This window comes from Prionailurus viverrinus, chromosome B4 (genome assembly GCF_022837055.1).
Source record: "Prionailurus viverrinus isolate Anna chromosome B4, UM_Priviv_1.0, whole genome shotgun sequence".
Lineage (NCBI taxonomy): Eukaryota > Metazoa > Chordata > Mammalia > Carnivora > Felidae > Prionailurus > Prionailurus viverrinus.
Genome location: NC_062567.1, coordinates 89,879,977 through 89,904,371, shown reverse-complemented (window position 1 = coordinate 89,904,371; position 24,395 = coordinate 89,879,977). Strand labels below are relative to the sequence as shown.

The 24,395-nt window shown below is 43.8% G+C and overlaps 1 protein-coding gene across 4 annotated transcripts; it reads right to left on the bottom strand.

The window, feature by feature from the left end:
- Positions 1-244: 244 nt before the first annotated feature.
- On the bottom strand, positions 245-23,977 carry DYRK2 (dual specificity tyrosine phosphorylation regulated kinase 2). Of its 4 annotated transcripts, XR_007153941.1 has the most exons (6): positions 23,849-23,977; positions 23,084-23,232; positions 14,331-16,075; positions 6,283-6,436; positions 4,938-5,118; positions 245-1,055 (listed from the first exon to the last, which is right to left on the bottom strand). XR_007153941.1 is itself a non-coding variant. In XM_047866632.1 (3 exons), exons 1-3 carry the CDS (start codon positions 23,895-23,897, stop codon positions 14,468-14,470), a joined length of 1,806 nt encoding a protein of 601 aa, XP_047722588.1. In that variant the 5' UTR covers positions 23,898-23,977; the 3' UTR covers positions 8,114-14,467. The 4 variants fall into 4 exon arrangements, 2 of the variants coding, with proteins under 2 accessions (XP_047722588.1, XP_047722589.1); XR_007153942.1 differs by lacking the exons at positions 245-1,055; positions 4,938-5,118 and adding an exon at positions 5,203-5,384; XM_047866632.1 differs by lacking the exons at positions 245-1,055; positions 4,938-5,118; positions 6,283-6,436 and having other exon boundaries at positions 8,114-16,075.
- Positions 23,978-24,395: the final 418 nt, after the last annotated feature.

Here is a 24,395-nt window from a genome sequence, read left to right as displayed (position 1 = left end):
CGTAGGGTAGTTCTATTTTTAATTTTTTGAGGAACCTCCACAGTTTTCCAGAGTGGCTGCATCAGTTTGCATTCCCACCAACAGTGCAAGAGGGTTCCCGTTTCTCCACATCCTTGTCAACATCTGTTGTTTAATGAGTTGTTAATTTTAGCCACTCTGACCGGTGTGAGGTGGTATCTCAGTGTGCTTTTTGATTTGTATTTCCCTGATGACGAGTGATGTTGAGCATCTTTTCATGCCTCTGTTGGCCATCTGGATGTCTTCTTTGGAAAAGTGTCTATTCATGTCTTCCGCCCATTTCTTCACTGGATTATTTGTTTTTCAAGACACGGTGCTGCACTTTGAACTGTAGACCCATTGTGGTGATATGCTCCTGAGGTCAAATGAGGGATCAACAGTGAGCCTGATCCTAGATAGGGCCAGGAAGAAGGAGGAAAGATACTGCATTGCACAGTGGATTTGGGGCTGTTTTTCCTAAAGTGGTTGTAATTGCTGCCTGAGCCACTTCCAAACAGAGAACCAGTCTTCCTTCTTCTCTGGCACTGGTTCAGGGGGAGATCAATGCGAGCACTTACTCAGAGTAAAAGGTAGAAGTGGCAGGAGTGGCAGGCCCTCTAAACCTAGGGGCTAGGACACTTGCAACACAGTGGCCACTCACGGTGCCCAGAGGTTAATCTGAACACTATTAAATGGCCTGCGCTGATCAGATCCTGGTGTAGAGCCTGTGGGTCAAGCACTCCGTACTGGGTTTTAAAATCACATTTCGAGATAGCATGATGCATGAAAGAGGCAAGAAATAAGTGCAGAGCACGAGTTGTCATAAAGGAGTATGCCTCTGGAAAGTCCAGAGAGAAGCTGATTCTCAGAGAGCAGGCAAAACCTCACGTCTTTATATTCTCCTTTTATCATTCACGAAGGTCACTGGGTTAATCAGCCCCATTATTCATCATTTGTGTGCCAGGACACACCGGGATGTGGCCATCTTGATAAAAGGCCTTACCGTTCTCAAGAGGAAATAATTAGCCCAGGGAGTAAGAGATTTGCAGATTCCAAGCCTAAAAGGAGACGGCAAGTATCAGAACAAAAACAACTCACCTGCAGCTTCCCCTCTACTTTCATCTGGTACTGTTATCATCTCTACTTTCTGCTGGCCTGAGGCTTGCCAATGAATTTTTACTCAGAATTAGCTACCATTCTGACATCAACCAAAAGATCGAGCAATGAAAGTTGCAAGAAAGGAGATTACGATAACAAGGAAGTACTTTCTTGTCCTCCTCTCATCTACTGAACACACACATACATCCAAATGTCTTAGTAAAGAACAAATTAGGGATGCCTGGGCGGCTCAGTTGGTTAAGCACCTGACTTCGGTTCAGGTCATGATCTTGCGGTTCGTGGGTTCAAGCCCCACATCGGGCTCTCTGCTGACAGCTCAGAGCCTGGAGCCTGCTTCAGATTCTGTGTCTTCCTCTCTCTCTGACCCTCACCTGTTCATCCTCTCTCTCTCGAAAATAAATGAACATTAAAAATAAATTAAGGAATAAATTAATAAGCTGCAAGTAAGATATGAAAAACTCTAAGATATAAAAAGCATTTATGCTCTTCGTGTTATATTGGTTCCTAAAGCCACACACGTACACACCCAAACCCAAACCCCTGTATATTAACTAAGTTGCAGCCATATCCTGAGCACAGTGTCCATGTGTGAGACTAGAATTGAAGCGGTACACACTGGAATACAGAAAAGTCTATTAAACCACTGAACTGCCCCTTCTTAACCCATGGCAGACCTTGCTAATCAATGATAGCATTATTTCCTACGGAACCCAGAGGAAACTTCATAATCCCAGGACAGGGTTCTAGTTAGTCACTCTAAAGCATTCAGGGTTGATACCTATTTGCCTTCTGGCATATAACATTTCTAATGTCCTCCTCCCTACTAGTTTCTTCCTCACTTCCTCCAAATATACATAGGCCTTACTCTCAACAGCAAATATTTGCGTGCCAAACAAATACTATGTGCCAAGTGCTGTTTAAGGCAATAGGAAATACAGCGGTAACAAGAATTTACATGATCCCTGTTCTAATGGAGGTTATACTTACTGGGGGACACAGACAATAAGTAATCATTAAACAAATAAACAGGATAGTTCAGATGCTGATAAGTACTTAAAAGGAATAAAACAGGGTGATGTGATGGAGAGAGACGGGGAGCGGAGAAAACCACCGGTAGGGAAGTGCTGTGTGAGCTGTGAGTGGGTCTGTACCCACATTTCCTCATTGCCAGCCTCCTTAGCCACTTAATGTTCCGTTCCATTTCCTTTACTCTCTTGAAGCCTCTTTCTGAAAGGACACTGATGGCCTCTTTTGTGCACATCTTTTTCTGACCCTTTCCACATACTCAGTCAGAAGTCTTTATTGAGGCTCCGTTTTGTCCCAAACTCTATACTGGTCACTGGGGATACCATAGCAAGCAAGAAAGACAGTCCACTGTCCTCATGGTACACAAAGGTTAACAATTACACCAGTTCTAACAATGAAGTTTAAGGTCTATGAAGGCAGGCTTTGCGGTCATTATGGGAGACCACAGCAGGGGCATCTCCACTAGTCCAAGGAAGGGTGACTGAGGTGGGGGACAGGGAGGACAGAGGAAGCACAGTGGGAATTAGCCAGGCCAAGAAGAGAACACATTCCAGGCGGTGGAAACTGGAGATAAGAAAGAGCTCAGCAACTAGTAGGAGTGGAAATGGTTCAGCAATAGGTAATGAATACAGGAAGTCACTTTCCTCATTATTAAAGTGTTCTGCTCACCTAGTCCATAGCCGTCTTCTTTTAGTTTTATCCCTTGCAAATATTTTTCTGTTTAATGACATATTGTTTTTTTTTTAATATTAAAATGTAAGTGCTCACGAAAATTGATGAAAAATAGCTAAAGAAAATGAAAATGAAAATCAACTCCCTCTTAACATATTGGTCTATTTCCTCCTGGTAGTTTATCCTGTGCTGTCTCTCTGTCTCCGCCTCTTTTGAAGGGGACAGAATTCAGTTGTATGTCCTATTTTCTTTTGAGGAAGAGCTTTCTGCTTACTATTACACTGTGAACATTTTGTCCATGAAAACATAAATTTATCATAAGCTATTAAGTAATCCTCTGTTGAGGGATACAAGTTGTTTTTTTTTCCCCCCTGTGTTTGTGATACTAGATATGATTATCCTTATACATAAATCTTTGTTTACATCCTGGATTATTGTGAGATAGATTCCTGGAGGGAGATTTGTCAGGTAAAAGCAAATGAGCGTTTCTGAAGCTCTTAGTGCTGATTGCCAAGTTACCCTCCGTTAATTACACCCCCCTTGCAGTGAATGGGCGTTTTGTGCCACCACACACCCTTGCTGTCATGGCACATCATTGTTTTATTCATTGTGGATACCCCTTGGGTTAAAAATAAACTCATTGTTTGGATTTACATTACTTTGATTCACATTTATAAATTGTTTTTTGGGGTCAATTTATGGTTCTCATATAAAACTTTTTTTTAAGTTTTTAAAAAAATTTTTTTAAGTTTATTTACTTTTGAGAGAGAGAGAGAGAAAGAGCGAGCGAGCATGAGTGGGAGAGGGGCAGAGAGAGAGGAAGAGAGAGAATCCCAAGCAGGCTCTGCACTGTCAGCATGGAGCCCAATGTGGGGCTCGAACTCACAAACTGTGAGATCGTGACCTGAGACGAAACCAAGAGTCAGACGCTTAACCGACTGAGCCACCCAGATGTCCCTCTCATATAAATTTTTTAAACATGTCATTTACCCATTTATTTCACTGACTTCTTAGTGCTTTTCTTACTGATTTAAGAAGTCCGTAATAGATTTATTAAATGAATCCATAAATCTTAAGATTTTGTAGGGAAATAGTCCTCTCAATTTGTCAGGTAAAAACTTTCAATACTTGTTGATTTTTTTTTTTTTTTTTTTTTTTTTGAGAGAGAAAGAGTGAGCGAGCCTGGGGGAGGGGCAACGGGAGAGAGAGAATCTTAAGCAGGCTCCATGCCCAGTGCGGAGCCCAATGCCAGGCTCAGTCTCACAACTGTGAGATCATGACCTGAGCCAAAATCAAGTCAGACGCTTCACCAACTGAGCCACCCAGGTTCCCCATTTGTAATTTTTATATGGTCACATTTAAAACACACATTTTTTTCAGCCTATTCTACTTGAGTTTTATAACAATGCAAATGGCGTCTTCAGAATCATGCATGGTCTTATCCCCCCCTCACCTCACCTGAAACAGAACACAGGGTCTGGGACCATTATTAATCCTATCAAATGATCTCTCCCAAACTTCTTGGAGCCAGTTAGGGCTTCTCTGTCTCATGAAATCTCACCATTTCCGCTTGGTCCCCTCAGTTTTTCTCCACAGGAAACCAGAATGACTGTTTCAAAATCTACTTTAAATGCTTCAGCGGCTTCCTGGTGTAATCAGAACAAGTTTCCAACCCCTCAACATGGTCTGTGCTGCCTTCTCCTGGGCTGGTCTTGCTTTCTTCTCCCTCCTCATCTGGTGCCACCGTTTCCCTGGCTCACCAAATTCCAGACACACAGGCCTTCTCTCTGTCCTCAAACTCATGTTCTGGGTTGTTCTTCCCGGGGCTTTTGAGCTGCCCTCATCCTTACAAACACCACATAAATGGCACTGTACCAGATGAGGTATTTGCTGACTGCCCAGTCTATTGTTCTTTCTCACAAAATCTAGCTACCTTTCCTTCCTGACACTTTTCATAATTTAAAACTAACATTTTTGTGGTTATCTGCTTAATATCTATCTCCCCTACTAATGTGCTATCTCTGGACACCACTCTGTTTTATTCGCAGTATATGTCCAACGCGAAAGATGGAGGGAAACAGGGGAAAGGATCCCACTGCTTTCCTCCATTCAGTTCTACTCACCTTCTCATTGGAATTCCTTCCAGATGCGAAGAAAAGCTTACCAGGGTCAGCTTTTGGTAAGGGCCACTTTGCCCAACCTCAGGTAAAGGATGGCTTTGTAGAGGAAGTGACGTCTGGTCTGAGTCGAGTTCCACATGAAGAGGCGGAGATTGGAAAGGGCATTCTTGACAAAGCACCTGTGCTGTGAGAACATGGTGAGAACACGGCACATTTGAGGAAACCGTAAGACAAAAGCCTTTACCTTTCCAAAGGAATTATCTCCAGTTCTTCACTCTGCAAAAGCCTGTCTCTTTGCCTTATGCCAAAAATCATATACATAAGTGCTCAGTAAATATTAGATGACCAGATGAATGAATGATACGAGTTGTCTTGATTAGGGAAATTCCCTTCTCATAGAATGCTCTTTTTCTCTCTACCAGTCTGAATTCCATCAAGATCTGGCTAGACCTGAAAAACAAATAACCCAGTGAAGAAATGGGCAGAAAACATGAATAGACACTTCTCTAAAGAAGACATCCGGATGGCCAACAGGCACATGAAAAGATGTTCAGCGTCGCTCCTTATCAGGGAAATACAAATCAAAACCACACTCAGGTATCACCTCACGCCAGAGTGGCCAAAATGAACAAATCAGGAGACTATAGATGCTGGAGAGGATGTGGAGAAACGGGAACCCTCTTGCACTGTTGGTGGGAATGCAAATTGGTGCAGCCGCTCTGGAAAGCAGTGTGGAGGTTCCTCAGAAAATTAAAAATAGACCTACCCTATGACCCAGCAATAGCACTGCTAGGAATTTATCCAAGGGATACAGGAGTACTGATGCATAGGGCCACTTGTACCCCAATGTTCATAGCAGCACTCTCAACAATAGCCAAATGATGGAAAGAGCCTAAATGTCCATCAACTGATGAATGGATAAAGAAATTGTGGTTTATATACACAATGGAGTACTACGTGGCAATGAGAAAAAATGAAATATGGCCTTTTGTAGCAACGTGGATGGAACTGGAGAGTGTGATGCTAAGTGAAATAAGCCATACAGAGAAAGACAGATACCATATGGTTTCACTCTTATGTGGATCCTGACAAACTTAACAGGAACCCATGGGGGAGGGGAAGGAAAAAAAAAAAAAAGAGGTTAGAGTGGGAGAGAGCCAAAGCATAAGAGACTGTTAAAAACTGAGAACAAACTGAGGGTTGATGGGGGGTGGGAGGGAGGAGAGGGTGGGTGATGGGTATTGAGGAGGGCACCTTTTGGGATGAGCACTGGGGGTTGTATGGAAACCAATTTGTCAATAAATTTCATTAAAAAAAAAAAAAAAAAAAGATCTGGCTAGAGACATACCTCCCTGAAGCTTTTCTTATCCACAGTGACCTTTACTTGCTCTGAATTTTGTCTTTTGCCATTCTCACATTGTTTAATGTTTCCTGCTAATCTCATCTTCCCAATGAAACATAAAGTCCTCAAAGTAGAGACTCATCTCCTTCTCCTTCTCCGTCTTTTTTTGAAAAAAAAAAAAAAAAAAAAAAAAAAAAGTCATTTTGTTTTGGTTTTTGCTTTGGCATACCCAAATGCCCTACAGAGCACATGTTTGATTTCTATGGAAGGAAAGAGGGAGCAGAGCCCAAGAGAGTAGCTGTCCTCATGGAGTATTTGGCTTAGTCATGACCTGTACAGTCCCCCTTCTCCCTCATTACTTATTTATTTTATAATCTCTTTTAAATCTAAATAATTTCCTGACTTCACAAATGAGATTTTACTCCAAGGCTTCAAATTTCAGCAAAAGATAAATAGCTTACTAAGATGTCACATTCTGTAACCAAAGGCATTGATTTTCACCTTCTCTTTTCTAGAACAAATGAGATACTATAATTCCCTTTGATGCAGTGTAGCAAATCAGACACTAAAATAGCACTAGCTACTTTTCATATACAAAGAAACACCACTGTTGTTTCTACCTTAATATTTCTGCATCTTAAAGAGCCTTTCAGCCCATCTTGTGTAAATCTCCATCCCTGTTCTCTGGTCTGCTCTATTCTGCCATCTTTTCCAAACACTTCCAATTTGTCTTCCTTCGTCTATTCTTGCCCTTCTAAATACATTCTCCTGAAGACATTCAGGGAGAGCCAGGCTGTTCACAGCATTTCCCTAAAACCCCTTGGTTGCTGCCCTTGCAAACAGGATAAAGACCAGAATCATTAACAGCATCTACCAGACTTGGCACAGTCTGGGGCCAAACCACTTTGCCAGCTTCATTTCTCACCAAGTTCTCTCATTCTTGTGGTTCTAGTAGGCTCCAGCTACAAGGACCTTCCTTTAATTGCTCGTGGACACCTTGCTTCCTCCAGCTCCAGGATTTCAGTCCATACTCTCCTTCCTCAGCTCAAGCTATTTCTTTCCTAAGGAAGCCATTCTTAATTCATACAAGACAACACAACCTGTACTCTTCCATTATATACACACACACTCAGCAACACATGCTTTTTTTTACTTCATAGAACTTATCACATTTCCAATTATGATTTGTTCGTATAAGGACTTAATGTAACACCTTGTGTTCCCAGCTAGTCTAAAAACTCGGTAAGGATAGGAACTACATCTGTTTTGTTCACTATTCTATATCTGTAGTACATAAATGGTACCTGGCAGATAGTAGGCATTTAATAAATATTTGACAAATGAATGCCATCTGCAATAGATGTTATTAAGATGGAGTCTGTCTCTTTTTGTCTTTTTCCTTTTTTTCCTTCCTTCCTTCTCTTCCTTTCTTTCTCTCTTTTCCCTTCCTTTCCCTCCCTCCTTCACTTCCTTCCTTCCTTTCCTTTCTTTCTAATTTAAACGTATCTAAGCCACAATTCCAGTGATTTGAATTCTAGGGAAAGGGAAAATAGGTTGGGTATTCCTGTTAGGACAAAAGGTTAACAAATTAACTCAAACTTACCCATACCCTTATTTCCTATGTATACACAAATTACTGGTACACTAATCACATTTTCCCACAAACAGCTAAAAGCAACTCCATAAGCTCTTATTTAAATGATCTGGGCCTGTTCATGGGTTTTTGTTTTGTAAATAAACACTATTTTTACCACTTAAGAAATAGTCTGGATATTTAAAACTCCTCAAACTTAGGAGGGGAAATAATTTGGGATAAAAAGCAAGGAAAGACACAATATTTTAGTTTGTAAAATTGGTTTATTTACAATTTGGTATTTTTAAATTGTATTTGGAATTTTAATTTTTATATATTTGCCCGGTAGGCATCCTATGTTCTCTTAAATATGGAGGCAAAGAAATAGGAAACCTGAGTAAGTTTGAATTTAAGAGGTTTACCTGTTGCTTCAGTCAGTAAATTTTAACTTTTAATCCCTGAGAATTAGTAGAGTCAAAAATATTTTCATACATTCAAATGTAAAAAGCGTATTTTAAGAACAGAAAATAATAAAGCTACTATAATTAACCATACTCCCCGAATATGGCAATATAAGGAGTCCCTCTTTCACCAATTAACTGAGAGGTGTGTGCACAGTGCCTTTTAGTTATCAGGTGCACCAATGAGACAAAGATGCTCTAGTCCTCAGTTTTTTGCAGTTTCTCCCCTTTTAAAAAATATTCCTGGGAACTGATACACAATTTATTCAAGTATTAGACATGCTCACTGCTCAGAGCCCTCCCTTCACCCCTGCTTCTAAATTTTTCTGTGTGGTGTATAGTTAGGGGTTTTCCTTTACTGTCCGAGACCAAAATTCCTTATTGGATTGCAACCTGAGGCCCAAACTGTTTTTGCAAAGTCACTTTGGAACAAGTCACTTCAGTTTCCTCAAATATCAGGTGAGGGATAATTATAGCTTACAGGAACGTATAAGGCTGCACTGATGTTCCTACAACGCCACGAGACCTGCTAAGTCTTTGTAGGGAACAATGCTCTATAACATTATTATAGTTATACCCTGCTGCTCCTTATTATAGATGACTAGTTAATGCTCCTAAAATATCAGCTTTCTTTGGAGGAGTAAATATTAATTCATTAGTTTGCTCATTAAACTTCCTTGAGAAGCAAAGAAATGGCAGTTTATGCCCTCCCCAATACATATGAACTGTAGCACAGATATTAAGGATGTGACCACAGCACAACAGTAAGTCAAAGTCAAACCAAATAAACCAAAAGTTTTGCAGTAAGATGCAATCTTCTTCTGTATGTGTATCACACTGGCAGTCGCTTTCCATTTTGGACAGTGTTAAGCATCACTGACAAGTGTTTATTTGCCTAATGACTAAAAAAGAAGCAACGTAAGTAATTCAAACTTTTAAAAAACAACGAAACAAAGTCACAGATACCCTTTCTTCAAATCTCTTAATGCTCTCTTTCCGAAAGAAAATAAACGAATTTCCCTTTCTTTAAAAGGCCAATACCAATGCCAGCTAAGAACATTCTCTAGTGCTAGTTTAAAGGCAACTTTGAAGTTCCCAAAATAGTTACTTGTATAGGTGTTGATTCCCAAAGCAAAAAGATTACAGAAATTCAAACAGAATATAGTATTACTCAGTTTAAGAAAGAGCTTTAAAAAGACCTGATAAAAGAGAATGAGTGGGAATTATAATCCGCTCTGAGTAAATCAGATCTGGACAATTTTAAATTTAAATTGCTGCTTTAGCATCAACCTTCAATTTTATACGTAATGCACGTCTTAAATTTTTTTTTTTCTATAGATATTGAGTTTCTTGGTCAGTTGGTATGTTTTTCAATTGGTAAGAACTCTGATTAGCAAGAGAAGCAGTAATGGGCAATTATGGCATAGGATATGGCAAGCCTGAGTCTGGATTTGGGAATAGTGTCCCCTTGTTTTAGCAAATCCCACTTTTGTTGAAGGAAGCCACACTAAGTAATTTTTTGGCTGCTGGTGGCAAGAGGGGTGTAAATAAAAATGTGCGGTAGTTCTTTCCACAAGAGGGAAATCTTTGTCTACATAACATCCCTACGTCTGACAAATTACTAGGGCATCTGCTCGCTGTCTTCTGTAAGCAAACTCTTGGCTTGGTATTAACCAAACCTGACAAATCATGAGCTAGGTGCTGTTTCCGATCAAGCCATGGAAGAACGAAGACACTAACACCCAAAAGACATGAACCGTAGAGACCACCAAGTAAAATAACTACAAAAGCATAAGCATTAAGAAGCACGTGGGGGAGCTGGTGAGAGCACATATGAAGAATTTGCCAGAACTTGCGCACAGAAAAGAATAAAGACCGGTGGGGAATAATTGACAGACTCTGCTCCCACAACTTGTTACCTTGAAGATTTAAAAGAAAAAAAAAAAAAAAAAGATTTGAAATTCTAGCAGGATACAGAACCTGGCCGCAGAGGCTATATAAAGGAAAAGTAACATAGAAACATTACAGGTGAAGGAATAGGGTATCCTGAGAAAAGCAAGAGTTGCCTGCTAAAACTTTATTCTTACTTAAGATTTGCAAATTTATATTGAACTAACAAAAAAAGCCAACTGTAGCTGACAATGTTTGCCTTCTAAACTCTCTCCAGGCCACCAGACCAAGAATATCACCAGAAAAAATCAGGAGTTAAATTATAGTTAGAAAAGGGGAGAAAAGTAAGGTAGGACATTAAATTTTTATTCTGAAATTATCTCTGGCCACGACAATAAAATGTAACAAATATTCACTGAACAGTCTTACTCCTGTCTTCAGCTGTACAATACATACAGTATCATAGAACTGGCCACTAGGATTAAAATCCACCAGAACATATTTCATGTTAAGTGGCGACAGCAGCATCTCACAGAAATGTTTACATACATATGTACACAGTCCACATTCAACCATTTTCACATATTTTCAGTACACACAGTTGCAGCATATTTCAGTCACGTGTCTAAGATGTTGCTCGATAAAAACCCAAGCCACTGCCTAGACAGAACTGTAGCAGTTGAGCTGAGTATAATTACAATTAATTTTATATATGTCCATAGCAGAGAGATGTACAAGCCCCTAAGAAACAGAGTTGACAAATACTTTTTTTTTAAATGCTACCACAGCATTATGTTGGGCGATATTAAAACCTTTACCAACCAAATCAGTTTTTTTTTTAAGTCTTCTGCTTACCAGAAATATTCTTGATGAGAAAAATTACAAAAATGAATGCTCTCTTTAAAATAATTCACACTTTGAAGATTCCAATATGGCCCAATGCTACTGATGCCTAAAGTGTTGCCTAACCTCCTGATGGAGTCCTTTAACACGACTCCAAACCACCCATTAAGTTTAAAAGTGGCTTAAGTGCCTTGCACCCAAATTGTAAAAATCCCTGGCCATCCATACTAGAGCCAGGCACATATAAAAGGAATGCACTTTGGTTCATACCAAATGCCCTGGGATTAATCACACTATAAAATTAAATGGTTTGAGGTAAATTTTTACAAATACAGTTGATTTTTGTCTAGTGTTACCATAACAAAAAAATATCATTTAAAAAATCAGTCTGATGTTAAGATACAACAAAGACCATCTTTAACCCCTTAAACATAGGAATTTCCTGTGTAACTAACCAAATGGTTACCTTTTTCAATGCCTGATGACGATTCACGCCTTATGGTTTCTATTAAGGCCTGTAAGTAACTGGATATTTAAGACAGATGTATCTTTGCAGAGCTGGGTTCCATCCTTACTGCCGGGTATTCAAAGAGTTAAAGAGGCCAAAAAATGCATGCCCTACAACATGGCATTCAGAACAAAAGGCACATTGTTAACACTAAGGGCACAACTTCTCCTCTACTGTTGATCTGCACTGTCCTGCATCACGGTGCTGTTCCCCTGTCGTAGCAACGCACTTAAGAGGTGATGCGCACTGTGGAGGTGCCAGAAACGGAGCCAGATGAGACTGCAACCAAAGACAAGACACTGTGCTAGTCTGAAATCTGAAAACAGCTCAGACATCCCTAGACACTGGTAACCTGTGAGACCGAGGACTGTTTCCAGGCCAACTCCTAGTAGCCTATTAGAGCCCTTCATTTGTTTTCAAATCACAGAGATGCAACGTTTTTCTTTTTTTGATATAAATAAGCCAGAATTTTTTAAAAGCAGCCCTACCACTGAACACTGAACCTAGTGGCTCTTATGAATGAAGTAAATCTCACCGTATTTGGAGGGCGGGGGCATAGCGCTGCCCATTATAGTTTGGCTTCAAAGTTTCCGGTTGCATTTGTGAATATCATCACAAATGCACTGTTGGCATCTTAAGTACCAGTTTTATGTGGTGGGGAAAAGACAAGCAGTACTAGTCCATTTATAAATTTTCACATGTATTTTATAGGGAAATTCCTATCAATGGCAGGCTCAGGTTCACGTAAACCTAAATGTGAAAATGAGGGTGGATATGGAAGAGGAGAACTGCAAGGGAAAAACAGCCTTTATGTTTTTGTTTTAAAGAAGCTAACCATCATTCAGAGGCTTATGGTTTTACAAAGCCACCATACCAAGTCTTACACTTCTTATGCCTTTGAAGTCAAAATTTTAATAATAAATACACAATCTTTAAATTCTATAAGCCACTGATTGGGGGTATCGTCACATGAGCATCATTTTTAAAAAGCAACTTACTAACATATTATTGCACTTCCACAGATTACACAGAAATGTGTACAACAGGCTAAAGAATCTGACTAGGGGAAAGAAGCTATAATTTCTAAGTACAGAAGTACAAATTAATTTATCAGTGACACCCTTAAATAGTAAAGCAAATATCAACATCACTATCTTATTAATAAGCTAATCTTATTACTGTTTTTTGGCAAATATCTGTAATATTTCCTGAGCGTTTTCTCCATCAAACGACAAAGCCTCAAGATAAGAGTTTTGTTCAAAACTACTTTCTTTTTTCTTTTTTCCTAAGTAAGAGAAACTGTAGGACTAATATTAAAAGAACTTAACCGGAAACTTTCCTGGCCTCGCTGGGGACCATGCTTTAAGTACTCGTAAATCAATTTACAGGCAATACAATAATATCTGTGCATATAAAAGAGTATTTATCCTAATTTATACTACCCAAAACCTATTGTCCAAACAGGCAAAAAAATCTTTCTATATTAAATTGCACATACTAAAAAATTTCTTCCACGTGCCTTGAAATTGATAAATATCACTGCTCATACATTAGTGATAAAATACTTAATTTTTCACTTTGAAAATAATTATTATTCAGAGACGAAAATATTCTTTTACCTCTCAGTTAACTTTTCCAGGTAAAGTGTCATTCCCACAAATACAGTCAGTGCAATCCAAAAGAAAGTAAACTAGAGGAATGCGATCCGTGATTTTCCTAATGATGCAACTAAGTCAAACCATTTAACTTGAGATTGAACTTTTCCTCCTTTAACTACGTTGTTTAAATTGACCTCACTGAAAAGTCACAATGACTTCTGTTCAGCAAGAGGATTTTCAAGCATCTTTCTTTTTAAAGAAAGAGTTGATGCTTTCCCAGGCGAAGAGAACCTTACAGTGGCACCTGAAAAGTGTGAACTCACTCTAACTTGCTAAACCTTCTTTGGAACTATGGAAATCCCCACCTTAAGTAGCTAGGCTGCTGTTCTTTTTTAAACTGGGATATGAAAACAATGGTCATAATCACAGCTGAAATGTCTCTCTTCTGTATTAACAGTCTGGGATATCTATGTGAAGGAAGGAAAAAAAAAAACCTGAATGCAAGCAACAGATGTGTAGTGAAAGAGGAACAGAGAGGAGAAAAGCAAAGAGGAGGAACAGTTTATGGAATACATTTTTGTATTTAGGTGCAAAACCAATTCCGTACTATGAGGCTTCTTTACAAACAGGTCGCTGATCATATTAGAAAATTTGGAGGAACGCACACGTTTCCATTTATCCACCCAGGTCTGCTTGGCCAGCTTTTAGGAAGTCAGAATGCTAAGTGGGCATGTCAACTTGGGGACTTTGTGTTTGTCTGACCACTAGTTTAGGAAAAAATTCTCTGAGGTCAGTTCTGCTCATTAATCATTTTTGTCCTGGCCATTCTTCTCCCACCCTCACTACCACCCACGTCACTTATGGGAAACGGAAGCAGGACGTGCTACACCTGTGCGTGAACCAGGAGCATGGCGAGGGAAGGGGGACCTTCCGGGGGGGCAACTGCCTGGGGGAGAATATACTATGAACCACAGAAACAGTGAATGTCTTTGACACCAATCTGTAAATGCGCAGCAGTCACGAAGTAATCAATGGCCTGCCACTGATGTTTATTACTCTGCCACACTAAATACAGTAAGGCTCATCATACTTTTAGAACACAAAAACAGTTTCAGGAAGTATAAAAACTTAAAGCATTGTCCCCATGTATTTTATAAAAACAAAACGAACAACTTTCTTACGTTAAAATAAGTGCTGAAAAGATACAAATGAGTTGAGTTATTGAGCAAATAAAAACAGGTCTGAGCTACTCCTTTTCAACCCAGTAAGGCTCAGCAACGTCGTATCTTTCAGATTACCCAGCATCAGGGGACTCAGCTCAGCTAACCAGTTTTGGCAACACTGTCCTCTGCTGAATATTCCCATTGGCATCTGTCATCTGTGCCAAATTAGTCCTCAGTTTGGAAGCTGAGCTGGAAGGTGGAGGTAACTTGGAAATGGATGTGATAGCACCAGTGCTCTCGGTTATCCTTTTCACTGACGTCTTCTCCCCAGTGGGAGGCTTTGGCAACCGCCTCCTCAGCCAGGGATGCCGTAAAGCCTGGCCAGGGGTCATGCGAACCGCAGGATCCCATTCTAAACACTGTTTCAAGAAGTCAAGGAAAAGGGGATCGTCACACCCCTTCAGTGCATTCCCCCACTCTCTGCTCTCCGGTGGGCCCCTCAGTTTCCCCCTCCTGGAACGGCCTCCATTGAGAACCACAGAGCCATCTGAGAGTGTCGTGACAGTGCAGTAACGGGGATAACCCTTGGAGCTCACAAAATTTTTGGCTCGTTTGGATGCATCCAGCAGTTTCTGGGAGGGCATGCCCAACAGTTCAATCATACAAGCCAGCTGGTCCCCTTCATCTTCCCCAGGCAAGAGGGGGTAACCGGTCAGGAGCTCTGCTAAAATGCAACCCAGGCTCCACATATCAATGGGCATGCCGTATCTGGCGCCAAGGATCACTTCCGGAGCCCGGTAAAAACGGGACTGAATGTACGTGTAGACGCGCTGATGCTCATAACAACTGGAGCCAAAATCGATCACTTTAATACCACTTCTACCCTGCTGCTTTAATAAAATGTTCTCGGGCTTAAGGTCACAGTGAATTATTCTGTTTTTGTGCAAAGCATCCAAGCACTGCAGAATCGAGTGGGCAAACTTGCGAACCAAAGGCAGGCTGAAGCCCTGGAACTTATTCTTCTTGATGAGCTCATAGAGGTTCATGCTCAGCAGCTCGAACGTCATGCAGATGTGGTTTCGGAAGGTGAAATTCTCCAGCATGTGGATGACATTCATGGTGTTGTCCTTGTCCTGCTTCCGCAGGTGTTCCAGGATCCGAATCTCCTCTGCTGCCTGCCGGTGGAAACGCTTCTCGTTCCGCACCATCTTCAGGGCCACGTGCTGGTGGACTTTGTGGTCATAGGCCTTGACCACCTGCCCAAAGCTTCCCTTCCCAATGACCTTGAGGACCTCGTACCTGTAAGCCACGTGATCGTGGGGCACCTGCACGTATGATCCCTGGTCATCATCATAGCCACCATTGTTGGGCCCACCTGTCATGCCCTGGCGCTTCTTTGCGTTTGGACCCAAGAAGTATATTTCAGGGTAGCTGAAAATCTCGTGGTGTTCAAAGGTGGTTAGTTTTTGCATGTATTGCTTCATTGCTTGTTCGGGTGTCATGGGGGTGGCTTTCACCTTCCCCATGCCTTCCATAGACTTCAGAGAGGTGGAGCTCCCCTGCCGCCTATGGATGCTCTCCAGCTGCCGCTCCGGCACTACCGGCAAGCCCGTCTTACCCACTGTCGTAAGCCCGTTTGGTTGTGTCGTGAGCACTGTCCGCTTGTTGCTATTATCCTCAAACAGCTGCTGAACCTGGATCTGTCCGTGGCTGTGGCTGCCGACATGTAAGTGATCGTTCATTGTGTGCTTACTGCCGCCAATCTGGAATTCAGAAAGCAAACGTGAATACAACGGAAGAGGTCTGTCTGTTCAAATGGGGTATTTTTTAAGTCAGCCCCCACCCCACCTTTACAGTCCAAATCAGGTCCGCTAAATGGAAAGAGCTGTACGCCCAGGAGGGACCTCATGAACACCCCGACAGGGAGAGTGGATATGGTGCTGACAGTCTCTGATTAAATAAAGGAAAAAGACTAGTAGACTTGGGAAGGCTAGGAAACTTGGGATCCTGAAAAAAGGGACCCCATAAATGCCATACCTACCACACCCCGGATCTTTACAGTAGGTTCCCTGTGGAGGCAGAGGCATCTGTCTTGTTCATTGGTCTACACCTAACACTTAGCACAGGGCCCGGCACACCCCAGGTGTTCCACTCAACCCGTAGGTAAAATGAAACAGGATACAGAAAAAGCTGGAACATGTCATCTTTGTGCTGGCTCCACCTCCTCCAGATCACAGCCCCTTTCACACTTCATTTATTCTCTATTACCACGAGGGCAGAGACCATAGCTGTCTTGTTCACTACTCTCTCTCCCACGTCTAGCTAGTTCGATTCTGAAAACACTAGTGTCTTCCATTCTTGATCTTCTCCACTACTTGGAAAACCGACTACACCTAGGAAGATGTATGATCCACTGACAAAAAAATGTGCACTTTTAGGCTTGAAAGATTCCCATGTGGATATGCATTGTAGAATCTTGTAAACTCCTAATCTATTTTTAAAAAATTTCTGGGCTTCATAGACTGTGATGACCATTTAAGGCCATTCAGCCCAACAAACCAACCACCACAGTTTGGGGCCTTCCTTTGGTCAATGGCTCCACTCTCTTAACAGTGTATTTCTGTGGGCTGCTGGGATACTCAGCTTTCCAACAAGGAACACAAAGTAGCGACTTCTATTTCAGGCACACATACCATCCCTGAACATTCTTGTCTAAACAAAACTGATGGTGCAAGCCAAGGGGCCCCCAGTCTTCTACCAAGAATCTGCTTGGGATTTCCTTCAAGTATTATTATTGCAAAGATGTGAGGGGTGGGAGAGCACTAGCAGCCAGGATCCCCTGGGTTAGGAATTCTTCCCAGCCTCAGGCAACCACTCAGAAGTCTTAATGCATCCTGCTTGGTGATTTCTGTGTAAATCTTAAAGATCAATTTGTCATTCACAACCCATCTCATTCACTCAACCGGTATTAGCTAAGGTCTAGGCACAGAGGTGGCAGAGTCCCTGCCCTTTAGGAGCTTATAATCCATTAGCTGAAATCACATGCCAACAGTATTTTTTCTGTTAGTTTCTTTCTGAATCCTACCTTTTGGGCTCTATATACTACCAAAGAATAAAAACAGTCTGTATAGGTAACACAGCAATTCAAAAAATGGCTCAGAATCACCCGGATTATAAACTGAAATTTCAAGTCCTCCTTAGCAGCCGACCAAGACCTTTGAATTTTCTTTAACTGACATGTAGCCTGCACAGTGACTATATAAGGAGTGGGCTTTCTCTCTGCTTGCTTCTAATAAAACAGAGTAGAATACTGTATAGTACCTGGGCCTGTCTGAAGTGTGATTTCCTAGATTGAGAGATTTTACTACTCAGGCCAATTTTTTGAAGACTTCTGATCAAACCCTTTTATTAAAGTCATTGATGATATTTCATGCTAAGTGATCTTTTGTCGGGTAGCTGGACAGGTTATTTTACGCCCATTCTATGCCAAAAGCAGAACAGTCCATAAAAATGAATTAGGAACTCATGAGTATATAGAAAAGTAGTACAGGCCTGTCCACAGCTTTCGTTCCCAAGTCCTACTCTCTGCACCCCTCCTCCCCACTGTGATCTTTCAAGCACCAGGAAATAGAAAGATCTGAAATTTGAAATACCTCTCTTCTAGAGAACCATTCTCTTCAGGGCGGGAAAGAGTGATTCAAAAGAAAAACCCCGCTACAAAAAGCATGAGGCTTCACTAGGGACAAAATTAACCTTGAGGCTTTAGGAACTCCTACAAGATAGCAACGCAAAGCATTTTGAGCATCAGAAATTCACTCCAATTTTTCCAACAGCAATCTTAATGTTTTGCACAATTAAAATACAATCACACAAATTTAATTACTAGAGCCAAAGAGGGCTTGACAATTAACTATCAACTCCTGTCTCTCCGACTGCCTTCTCTCGGTCTTCTCAGCTGTCTCGACTATTAGCTCACTTACCCTTGGATGGGTTCAGGGGTTCCTCAGCATTCAAGCCTCAACTCCCCTGGCCTCTTAATTCCCATAATTCTCCTTAGTTGATCCTGACCACAGCCAGGGCTTCAGCAAGCACCCAAGGACTGACGAGTTCACAGCTCCACTTCCAGCTCAGGCCTGCCTGATCTGGTCTCCTGAGCCCAGGACCCTTGTGTCCAACGACAGATCAGCCGCCTTCCCCACAGGCAATTCAAACTGAACTCACGATTTTCCTTCCCAAACCGCTTCCTCCTCCCATACCCTCAATTTCTGATAAACAAAAGGCTTCTCTTCCACATAGTCACTCAAGCTTGAACATCTGGAAATCCTTCTGAGTGTCTCCCTCACCTTCTGAGTCCCCAATAAGCGTTGCTGTCTCTCTATCCTACTCCCTCTCCGCTGACCGGGCCTCACCGCCCGCCCACTCCTGAGGTCTCTCACTGGGACAACCCAAGCAGACTCCTCACATGGCCCTGTGCTTCTCAGTCTAGAATTCCTCAAATCACCTTCTCCAAAGTACTTAGAGAGTTGTCATTGAAAAGTGTCAATCCGACACTGACCTCCCTTTTGCTCAAAGCCCACATCTGCACCCCATTTCCACAATTAACCCAAGAATTTACAGGCCAGGACACCAGGTTCTAAAATGTAGCACATAAATGTCCTCAGTCCTTCCTTCCAATGTCATCTACCACTGTTACAATTCTGAGAGTAACAAAGCTGGGTTCCCCAAGACCTGTGGAAACACCATGTCCTCTTATGCTCCTCTGCTTTTGGTGAGGTCATGTTTCACAATGGTTACAAGTCGAGGCCTATTCAATTAAACACACGGGGGATGAAGCCTAGCTCTGTCACTTACTAGAAGTGCGACCTTGGGCAATTCATCTCTCGGAACCTCACTAGGCTTGTCTGTAAAAAGGCAACAGAGCTCCTCATCAGAGCTATAGGATTAAATACGTTAAATAAAATGTATAAAGTGCTTAGTAAAGAAGAGCTGTTATCATCCTTCCCAAAGGCTGCTTGGAATCTCCTTCCTCACTATGTCTCCATGGCAAACTCCCACTCAGCCTTCAGGGTCCAGTTCAACTCTCACCTCTTCTGTGAAACTTCCCCTTTCCTTGCTCTCTTGCAGACCACTGTTAACACCTATTTCATCTTATTGTAAGTGTTTTAACACCTAATGTACCCACCTGGCTGTGAGCAATTCCAGGGCAGGGTCACCTCTTATCTTTGTAAGTCCCTATTAACATAAACCCAGACATACAGTAAGCACTCGGTAAATATCTGTTGAATGGAAGAACACAGGTCAATAAATCCTTGTTAACTGATACCTCTCTGAATTGTATTTGGGAACTACTCTTGTACCTTCATAAGAACACAGGAAGTTAATGCCCAGGGAATTAGGGATGTCCCTAGCGACCCAAGTCACAAGACCTTAGGTTAGGCTCACAGTGCATCAGCAGAGACTTAAAGGCAAATGATAGCCAGTTAAAAGGTACCTGTAGCAGGTCAGTTAAACACCTAAAAGCAATGTGTGGAATCTTAACAACTTTCCAGCGTTAAGGAGATTCTGTTGAGAGGCTATAGAAAAGAAGGTCTTTGATCTCAAATACTGTAGGACTCGAAAATCACAATGAAATACAGAAGCGCAATTAGCTGATTTATTAAAAACAAAAGGTGGGGGGAGATTTAGAGGAGCCACGGTATTTCCAGAACACATATGCCAGGCCTACATAACCGTAAGAATATTAAATGCCCCTTACTCCCAGCCTCTTGAGGTCTGAGCACGTGGCTTATTCCTGTTTGCCACTGCTCATCTAGCATGGTTGTCACATTTAAAAATATACACAGAGCGAATGCAATTGTTAGATATGTACAACGTAGGGGTTAAAACAGAGACCTACAAAAGCCTTCTCTGACCATGAAATAGTTCAGTATTAAAAATTATATAAGAACAATAGTCTAACCAGCTTAATCTCTTCCAACAATAAAGTAGAAAATAGGAGACTGTGTTAACATTTTGGAGCATTTGAAAACTTCCCTGAGGTCATCTTAGAAATGCTGTACAGTGTTATGGGAACAGAATTGAGTGCAAAAAGGTTGGAATTTTGGCTCCTCCTCAAACACAGAGAGCCTGTGTGGCTCTGAGTCAAATATCTACTTTTTCTTCTTCAAAATATTACTATTTTTTTAAATGAGAATACTCATTCTTCTTTTTTTAATCCCAATTATTTTATAAAGGTAAAGCTGGTAACTAGAGACTGCTGTAAACATTAGAACAGTTATGAAAGTGATAAAATACTAATATTTGGGAATTAAGAAAAGTATATTATTATTTCCAATACAACATCAAAAGAAAAAAAAATCTTAATAGGAATCCACACAGTGACTGGGTACACTATTCAGACAAACAGAAATAAACAGAACAACTACATATACAATAATATATCCATGGAGACAGGGAACAAAAGGGCAATGGACTAAATAAATTCCAAAGTTCATACTCTTTATAATCATATATTTACCCTCCTGTATATACTTTACAAGCGGAAATGTGGACAAGCTCCTGTGACAAGATCATTTTTCTCTCCTTAATACCCTTTTCCCCCTTATTCTAAACCCAAGTGTAATTGCTGTGGAAGAAACAACTAAAAACTTACAAGCACCTGAAAGACACATGGGACTATGGCTCTGCAAAAGTTCCTGCATTTGTAATGAAATGAACACAACTTCCTAGGAGAAGTGATGTCAAGCAAGAGGTAGAAGCTAGGCTCAGGAAGGCCTGGCTTTAGCTCCAGCCTTGACAGGAACTGCCTAGGGAATCTTGACCAAACCAGTTAACCTGTCAGACTGTTTCCTCATCTGTAAAATGAAGGAGTAGCACCAGAAAAATACTGTGTTGTTTTTTTTTAAAAAACTTTCCTTTTCTACAAAATCTGCAATGTTGTGCAAATAAAATCAAAACTAAGCCACAATCAAAATCTAACTTTACGCTTTCCAAACCAAGTTTCCAACGATCAATAACAGCACGGGGATTTCAACTGGAAGTTTGAAACAGGTAAATCAGCCAGATACCACAGCAAAACACAAGCATCCATTGCTGGGAGTCCTGAGAAGGAATGTCACATTTTTTTCATCTCTGGTGCACCACGGCCTGTTCCTGCAGTGGACACCTTTTGTTTTCTCTAATCTGATTACATATTTCTATTGGAAAAAGGCTCTGATCTAAGAAAGCCCACTCTTGGAATCCAGATGAAAAACCTAGTACTTCCTTCCCAGGTCACATCAGGTCACGTGATTACATCCACACACACGGAAAAAAGTGGATGCTGTATTTTAAAATTCTCAGATGATTCCAAACCAAACAAACCAACCAACCCAAACCCTTAAAACTAATGGCAATTCCTCAACTAAAACGTCACCATAACAGGAACGTTCAACCATAAGGTATCAACCAGCCTACTTGACAAATTCTCTTCCACCATCAACAGTGCAACACAGATCAGTTAACTTCTGTGTAATGAATTCTCAGCCCCTGGTCACATGTTTGGAGGGGGGAGGGTAGGGAGAAGGAAGAGAGAGAAGGGAGGGAGGGAGAGAATGAATATCTAACAGAACGGTTTCCTATAAAACTTGTACCCATCTGTCCAGGTCTAAGGGGAGATACCCCACTGGAGCCATCCTCTCACAAAGTCTCCTCTAATAAAGAAGTTTCCCCATAACACATGACCCTCAGAGCTGCATCTCTGTAGGCTGGAAATGGCCTTTTTCTACAAGAACTCAACTTTCGCTAGGCAAATGAAGCCATATCCCTACCAAGCATCCCTCACATAGAACCACCTTAGGCCATTCCTATGGAGGATCCAATCGGAAATAAGACCTGGGAAACCGTCAGCTCCTCCAGAAGTGCACACCTTCTCTAAGCTGGCAGTCACCTTCCAAGGGCGATCTCTGGGAGCTGAGAAAAGGTACATGCTGAAGTCAAATCCAGTTTGCCAATCTGCAGCCACTAGTCCCGCGATGGGCTGTCCCCTCCCTCTCCACCTACAGAGGGACCGCAGCACCTGCCGGGTGCCCTTCCCTTCTCACTTCCAAAGCAAAGCCAGCTCTTTCCTTTTGAATAATATCCAAATGCAGAATCCTACAGGGGTGGCTGGTTGTTTTGACTGCTGCTGTGGCTCTTATTTTTGTTAATGTTAATTACAATTTCTGTTGTGCTCAAACCTGTAGCACTCATAAAACATGCTTCCACACGCGGGGCACAATTGGCGGTGCTCCCTGCTGGCTGGAGCCAGGCCTGGGAGGCTCTTTGGGGGATCGATTTTCCGGGCAGGACAGCCTGACTGTCCCCTAACACATATCTGTTCTATAAATACCCACTACCCAGTGGTTGGGGGGAGGGGAGGGGAGGGGCTGGGGGATGTTTACCCGGTCAAGGAAAGGAGCTCTGGAAAGCAACGACGAAAAAGGAGGGAAAAAAGAAGGAAAGCAGCAAGGAGGAAGTTCCGAGGAAGAGGAGCGCAGGGGTGGGCGGGCTTCGGAGGGGAAGTGAGGGGCCCACGCCACGAATCTTCCTTTGTGGCTGCAGCTCTCGGTTCGCCCAAGTTGCATAGGGTGGCGTCCAGGAGAGGCCACTAGCCAGGGGCGTGGAGATACTCGCACTTCGACCTCTCTTCTCCCGGCGTCAGAACCCCACAAGTCCGGGTGTTTATGCCCCGGGCCCCTCCCGCACCCCTGCCCCCCCCCCCCACCGCGGCCTCCCGCGGGGCTGGGTCTCACCGTGTGGGCTGCGGCGGCCGCGTTGCTGGCCCGGAGAGGCGGCAGGGCGATCGGGGAGGGCGGGCCGGTCCCCACTCCGCTCCGGGGAGCCCCCGCACCGAGCCCCGGGGAAGCCTGAAGCTGACGAACGGCGCTGTCCCCTCCTCTGCCTGGGAGCCACGCACGGGAGGAGACAAAAGAGGGTCAGGGGGGAGAAAGTCACCCAGAACCCGTCGCCCCGCCCCACCCCTCTGGGTAGCTAACCCCGCTCTCCCTGAGAGAGAGACGGGACGGTAAAAACGGGCGTCCGGGGAAATGAAAGGGCGCCCGGGTCACGGATCCCCGGCGCGCACCCCCAGGCGGGGCTCGGGCAGCTGCAAAGTTAAGTCGGGCGCCGGCGCTCGAGTTCGCGACCCCGCGGCGGGGCCGGGCTGGGCCGGGGCCGGGCGGCCCACGTTGCAAGCGGCCACAGGCCGGGAAAGGGGTTGGACCGCCGACAAGGGCGCGACGGCCTGCCTCGCCGGGCCCCGGGCAGGGGCAGGCCCGGGACGGCCCTCGCCGGCCGGGTCGGAGGGCTCCACTCGCAGGAGCCCCGGGGCCGGGGTGCAACAATGAGCGGAGCCGAGGTGAGGGCGCGCCGTCCGCCCCGGGGCCCCGCCACCGCGCAGACTTTGTTCGAGGTCCCGCAGGCAGCGGGCGCCCGCGCCACGAGGGCTGGACCCGGGGCGCGCGGGGTGCCGCCGGGGGCGGGCGCCGGGGGCGGCGTGGCGGCCAGGCCCTCCTTACCGGTCGGGTAGGCGGCGGGAGCGGCGGCCGAAGGTTTCCTGGTTAACATGGCCGCTGGAGAAGAAAATGCATTTCAGGGCTGCCGTCTCCGCCGCCGCCGCCCGTCCTGCTGCTACTTCTCGCGGCCGCCGCCGCCTCCGGGTCGCCCCTCTCGCGGGTCTCCGGCGCTTCCTCGCCGCCTCGCGTCAGCTACAGCCAGACACACACAGTCCGCTGCATCCCCGCGGCCCGGGCCCGCCGCCGCGAGTCCCCCGCTCTCCTCCTCGCCGCCGCCGCCGCCGCCGCCGTCCTCCTCTTCCTCGGGCGGCTGCAGCACCCCCCGGCCCGTGCACATGCCTCGCCCTCCCCTGCGCGCCGCTGGCCTCCCCGAGTCCCTCACATAGGGCGCGGGGGAGCGGGCTGCGCCGCCAGGACCGACTCGCTCGGGAGCCTCCTCCCGGGCTCGCGCGCGCGCGCCCCCGCGCACACTCGCACTGGCGCCCGCGCGCGGCGCGGCCCGGGAGGGCAGCCCCGCCCCCGCTCCCCTCCGCCGCGGGTGCAGGCCCCG

Coding starts and splice junctions, on each gene's coding strand:
- DYRK2 (XM_047866632.1), bottom strand. CDS start 23,897: ATGTTAACCAGGAAACCTTCGGCCGCCGCTCCCGCCGCCTACCCGACC. Junction 23,233..23,848: donor TCCCGCCGCCTACCCGACCG/GTAAGGAGGGCC, acceptor CGTGGCTCCCAG/GCAGAGGAGGGGACAGCGCC. Junction 16,076..23,083: donor CGGCCGCCGCAGCCCACACG/GTGAGACCCAGC, acceptor TCTGAATTCCAG/ATTGGCGGCAGTAAGCACAC.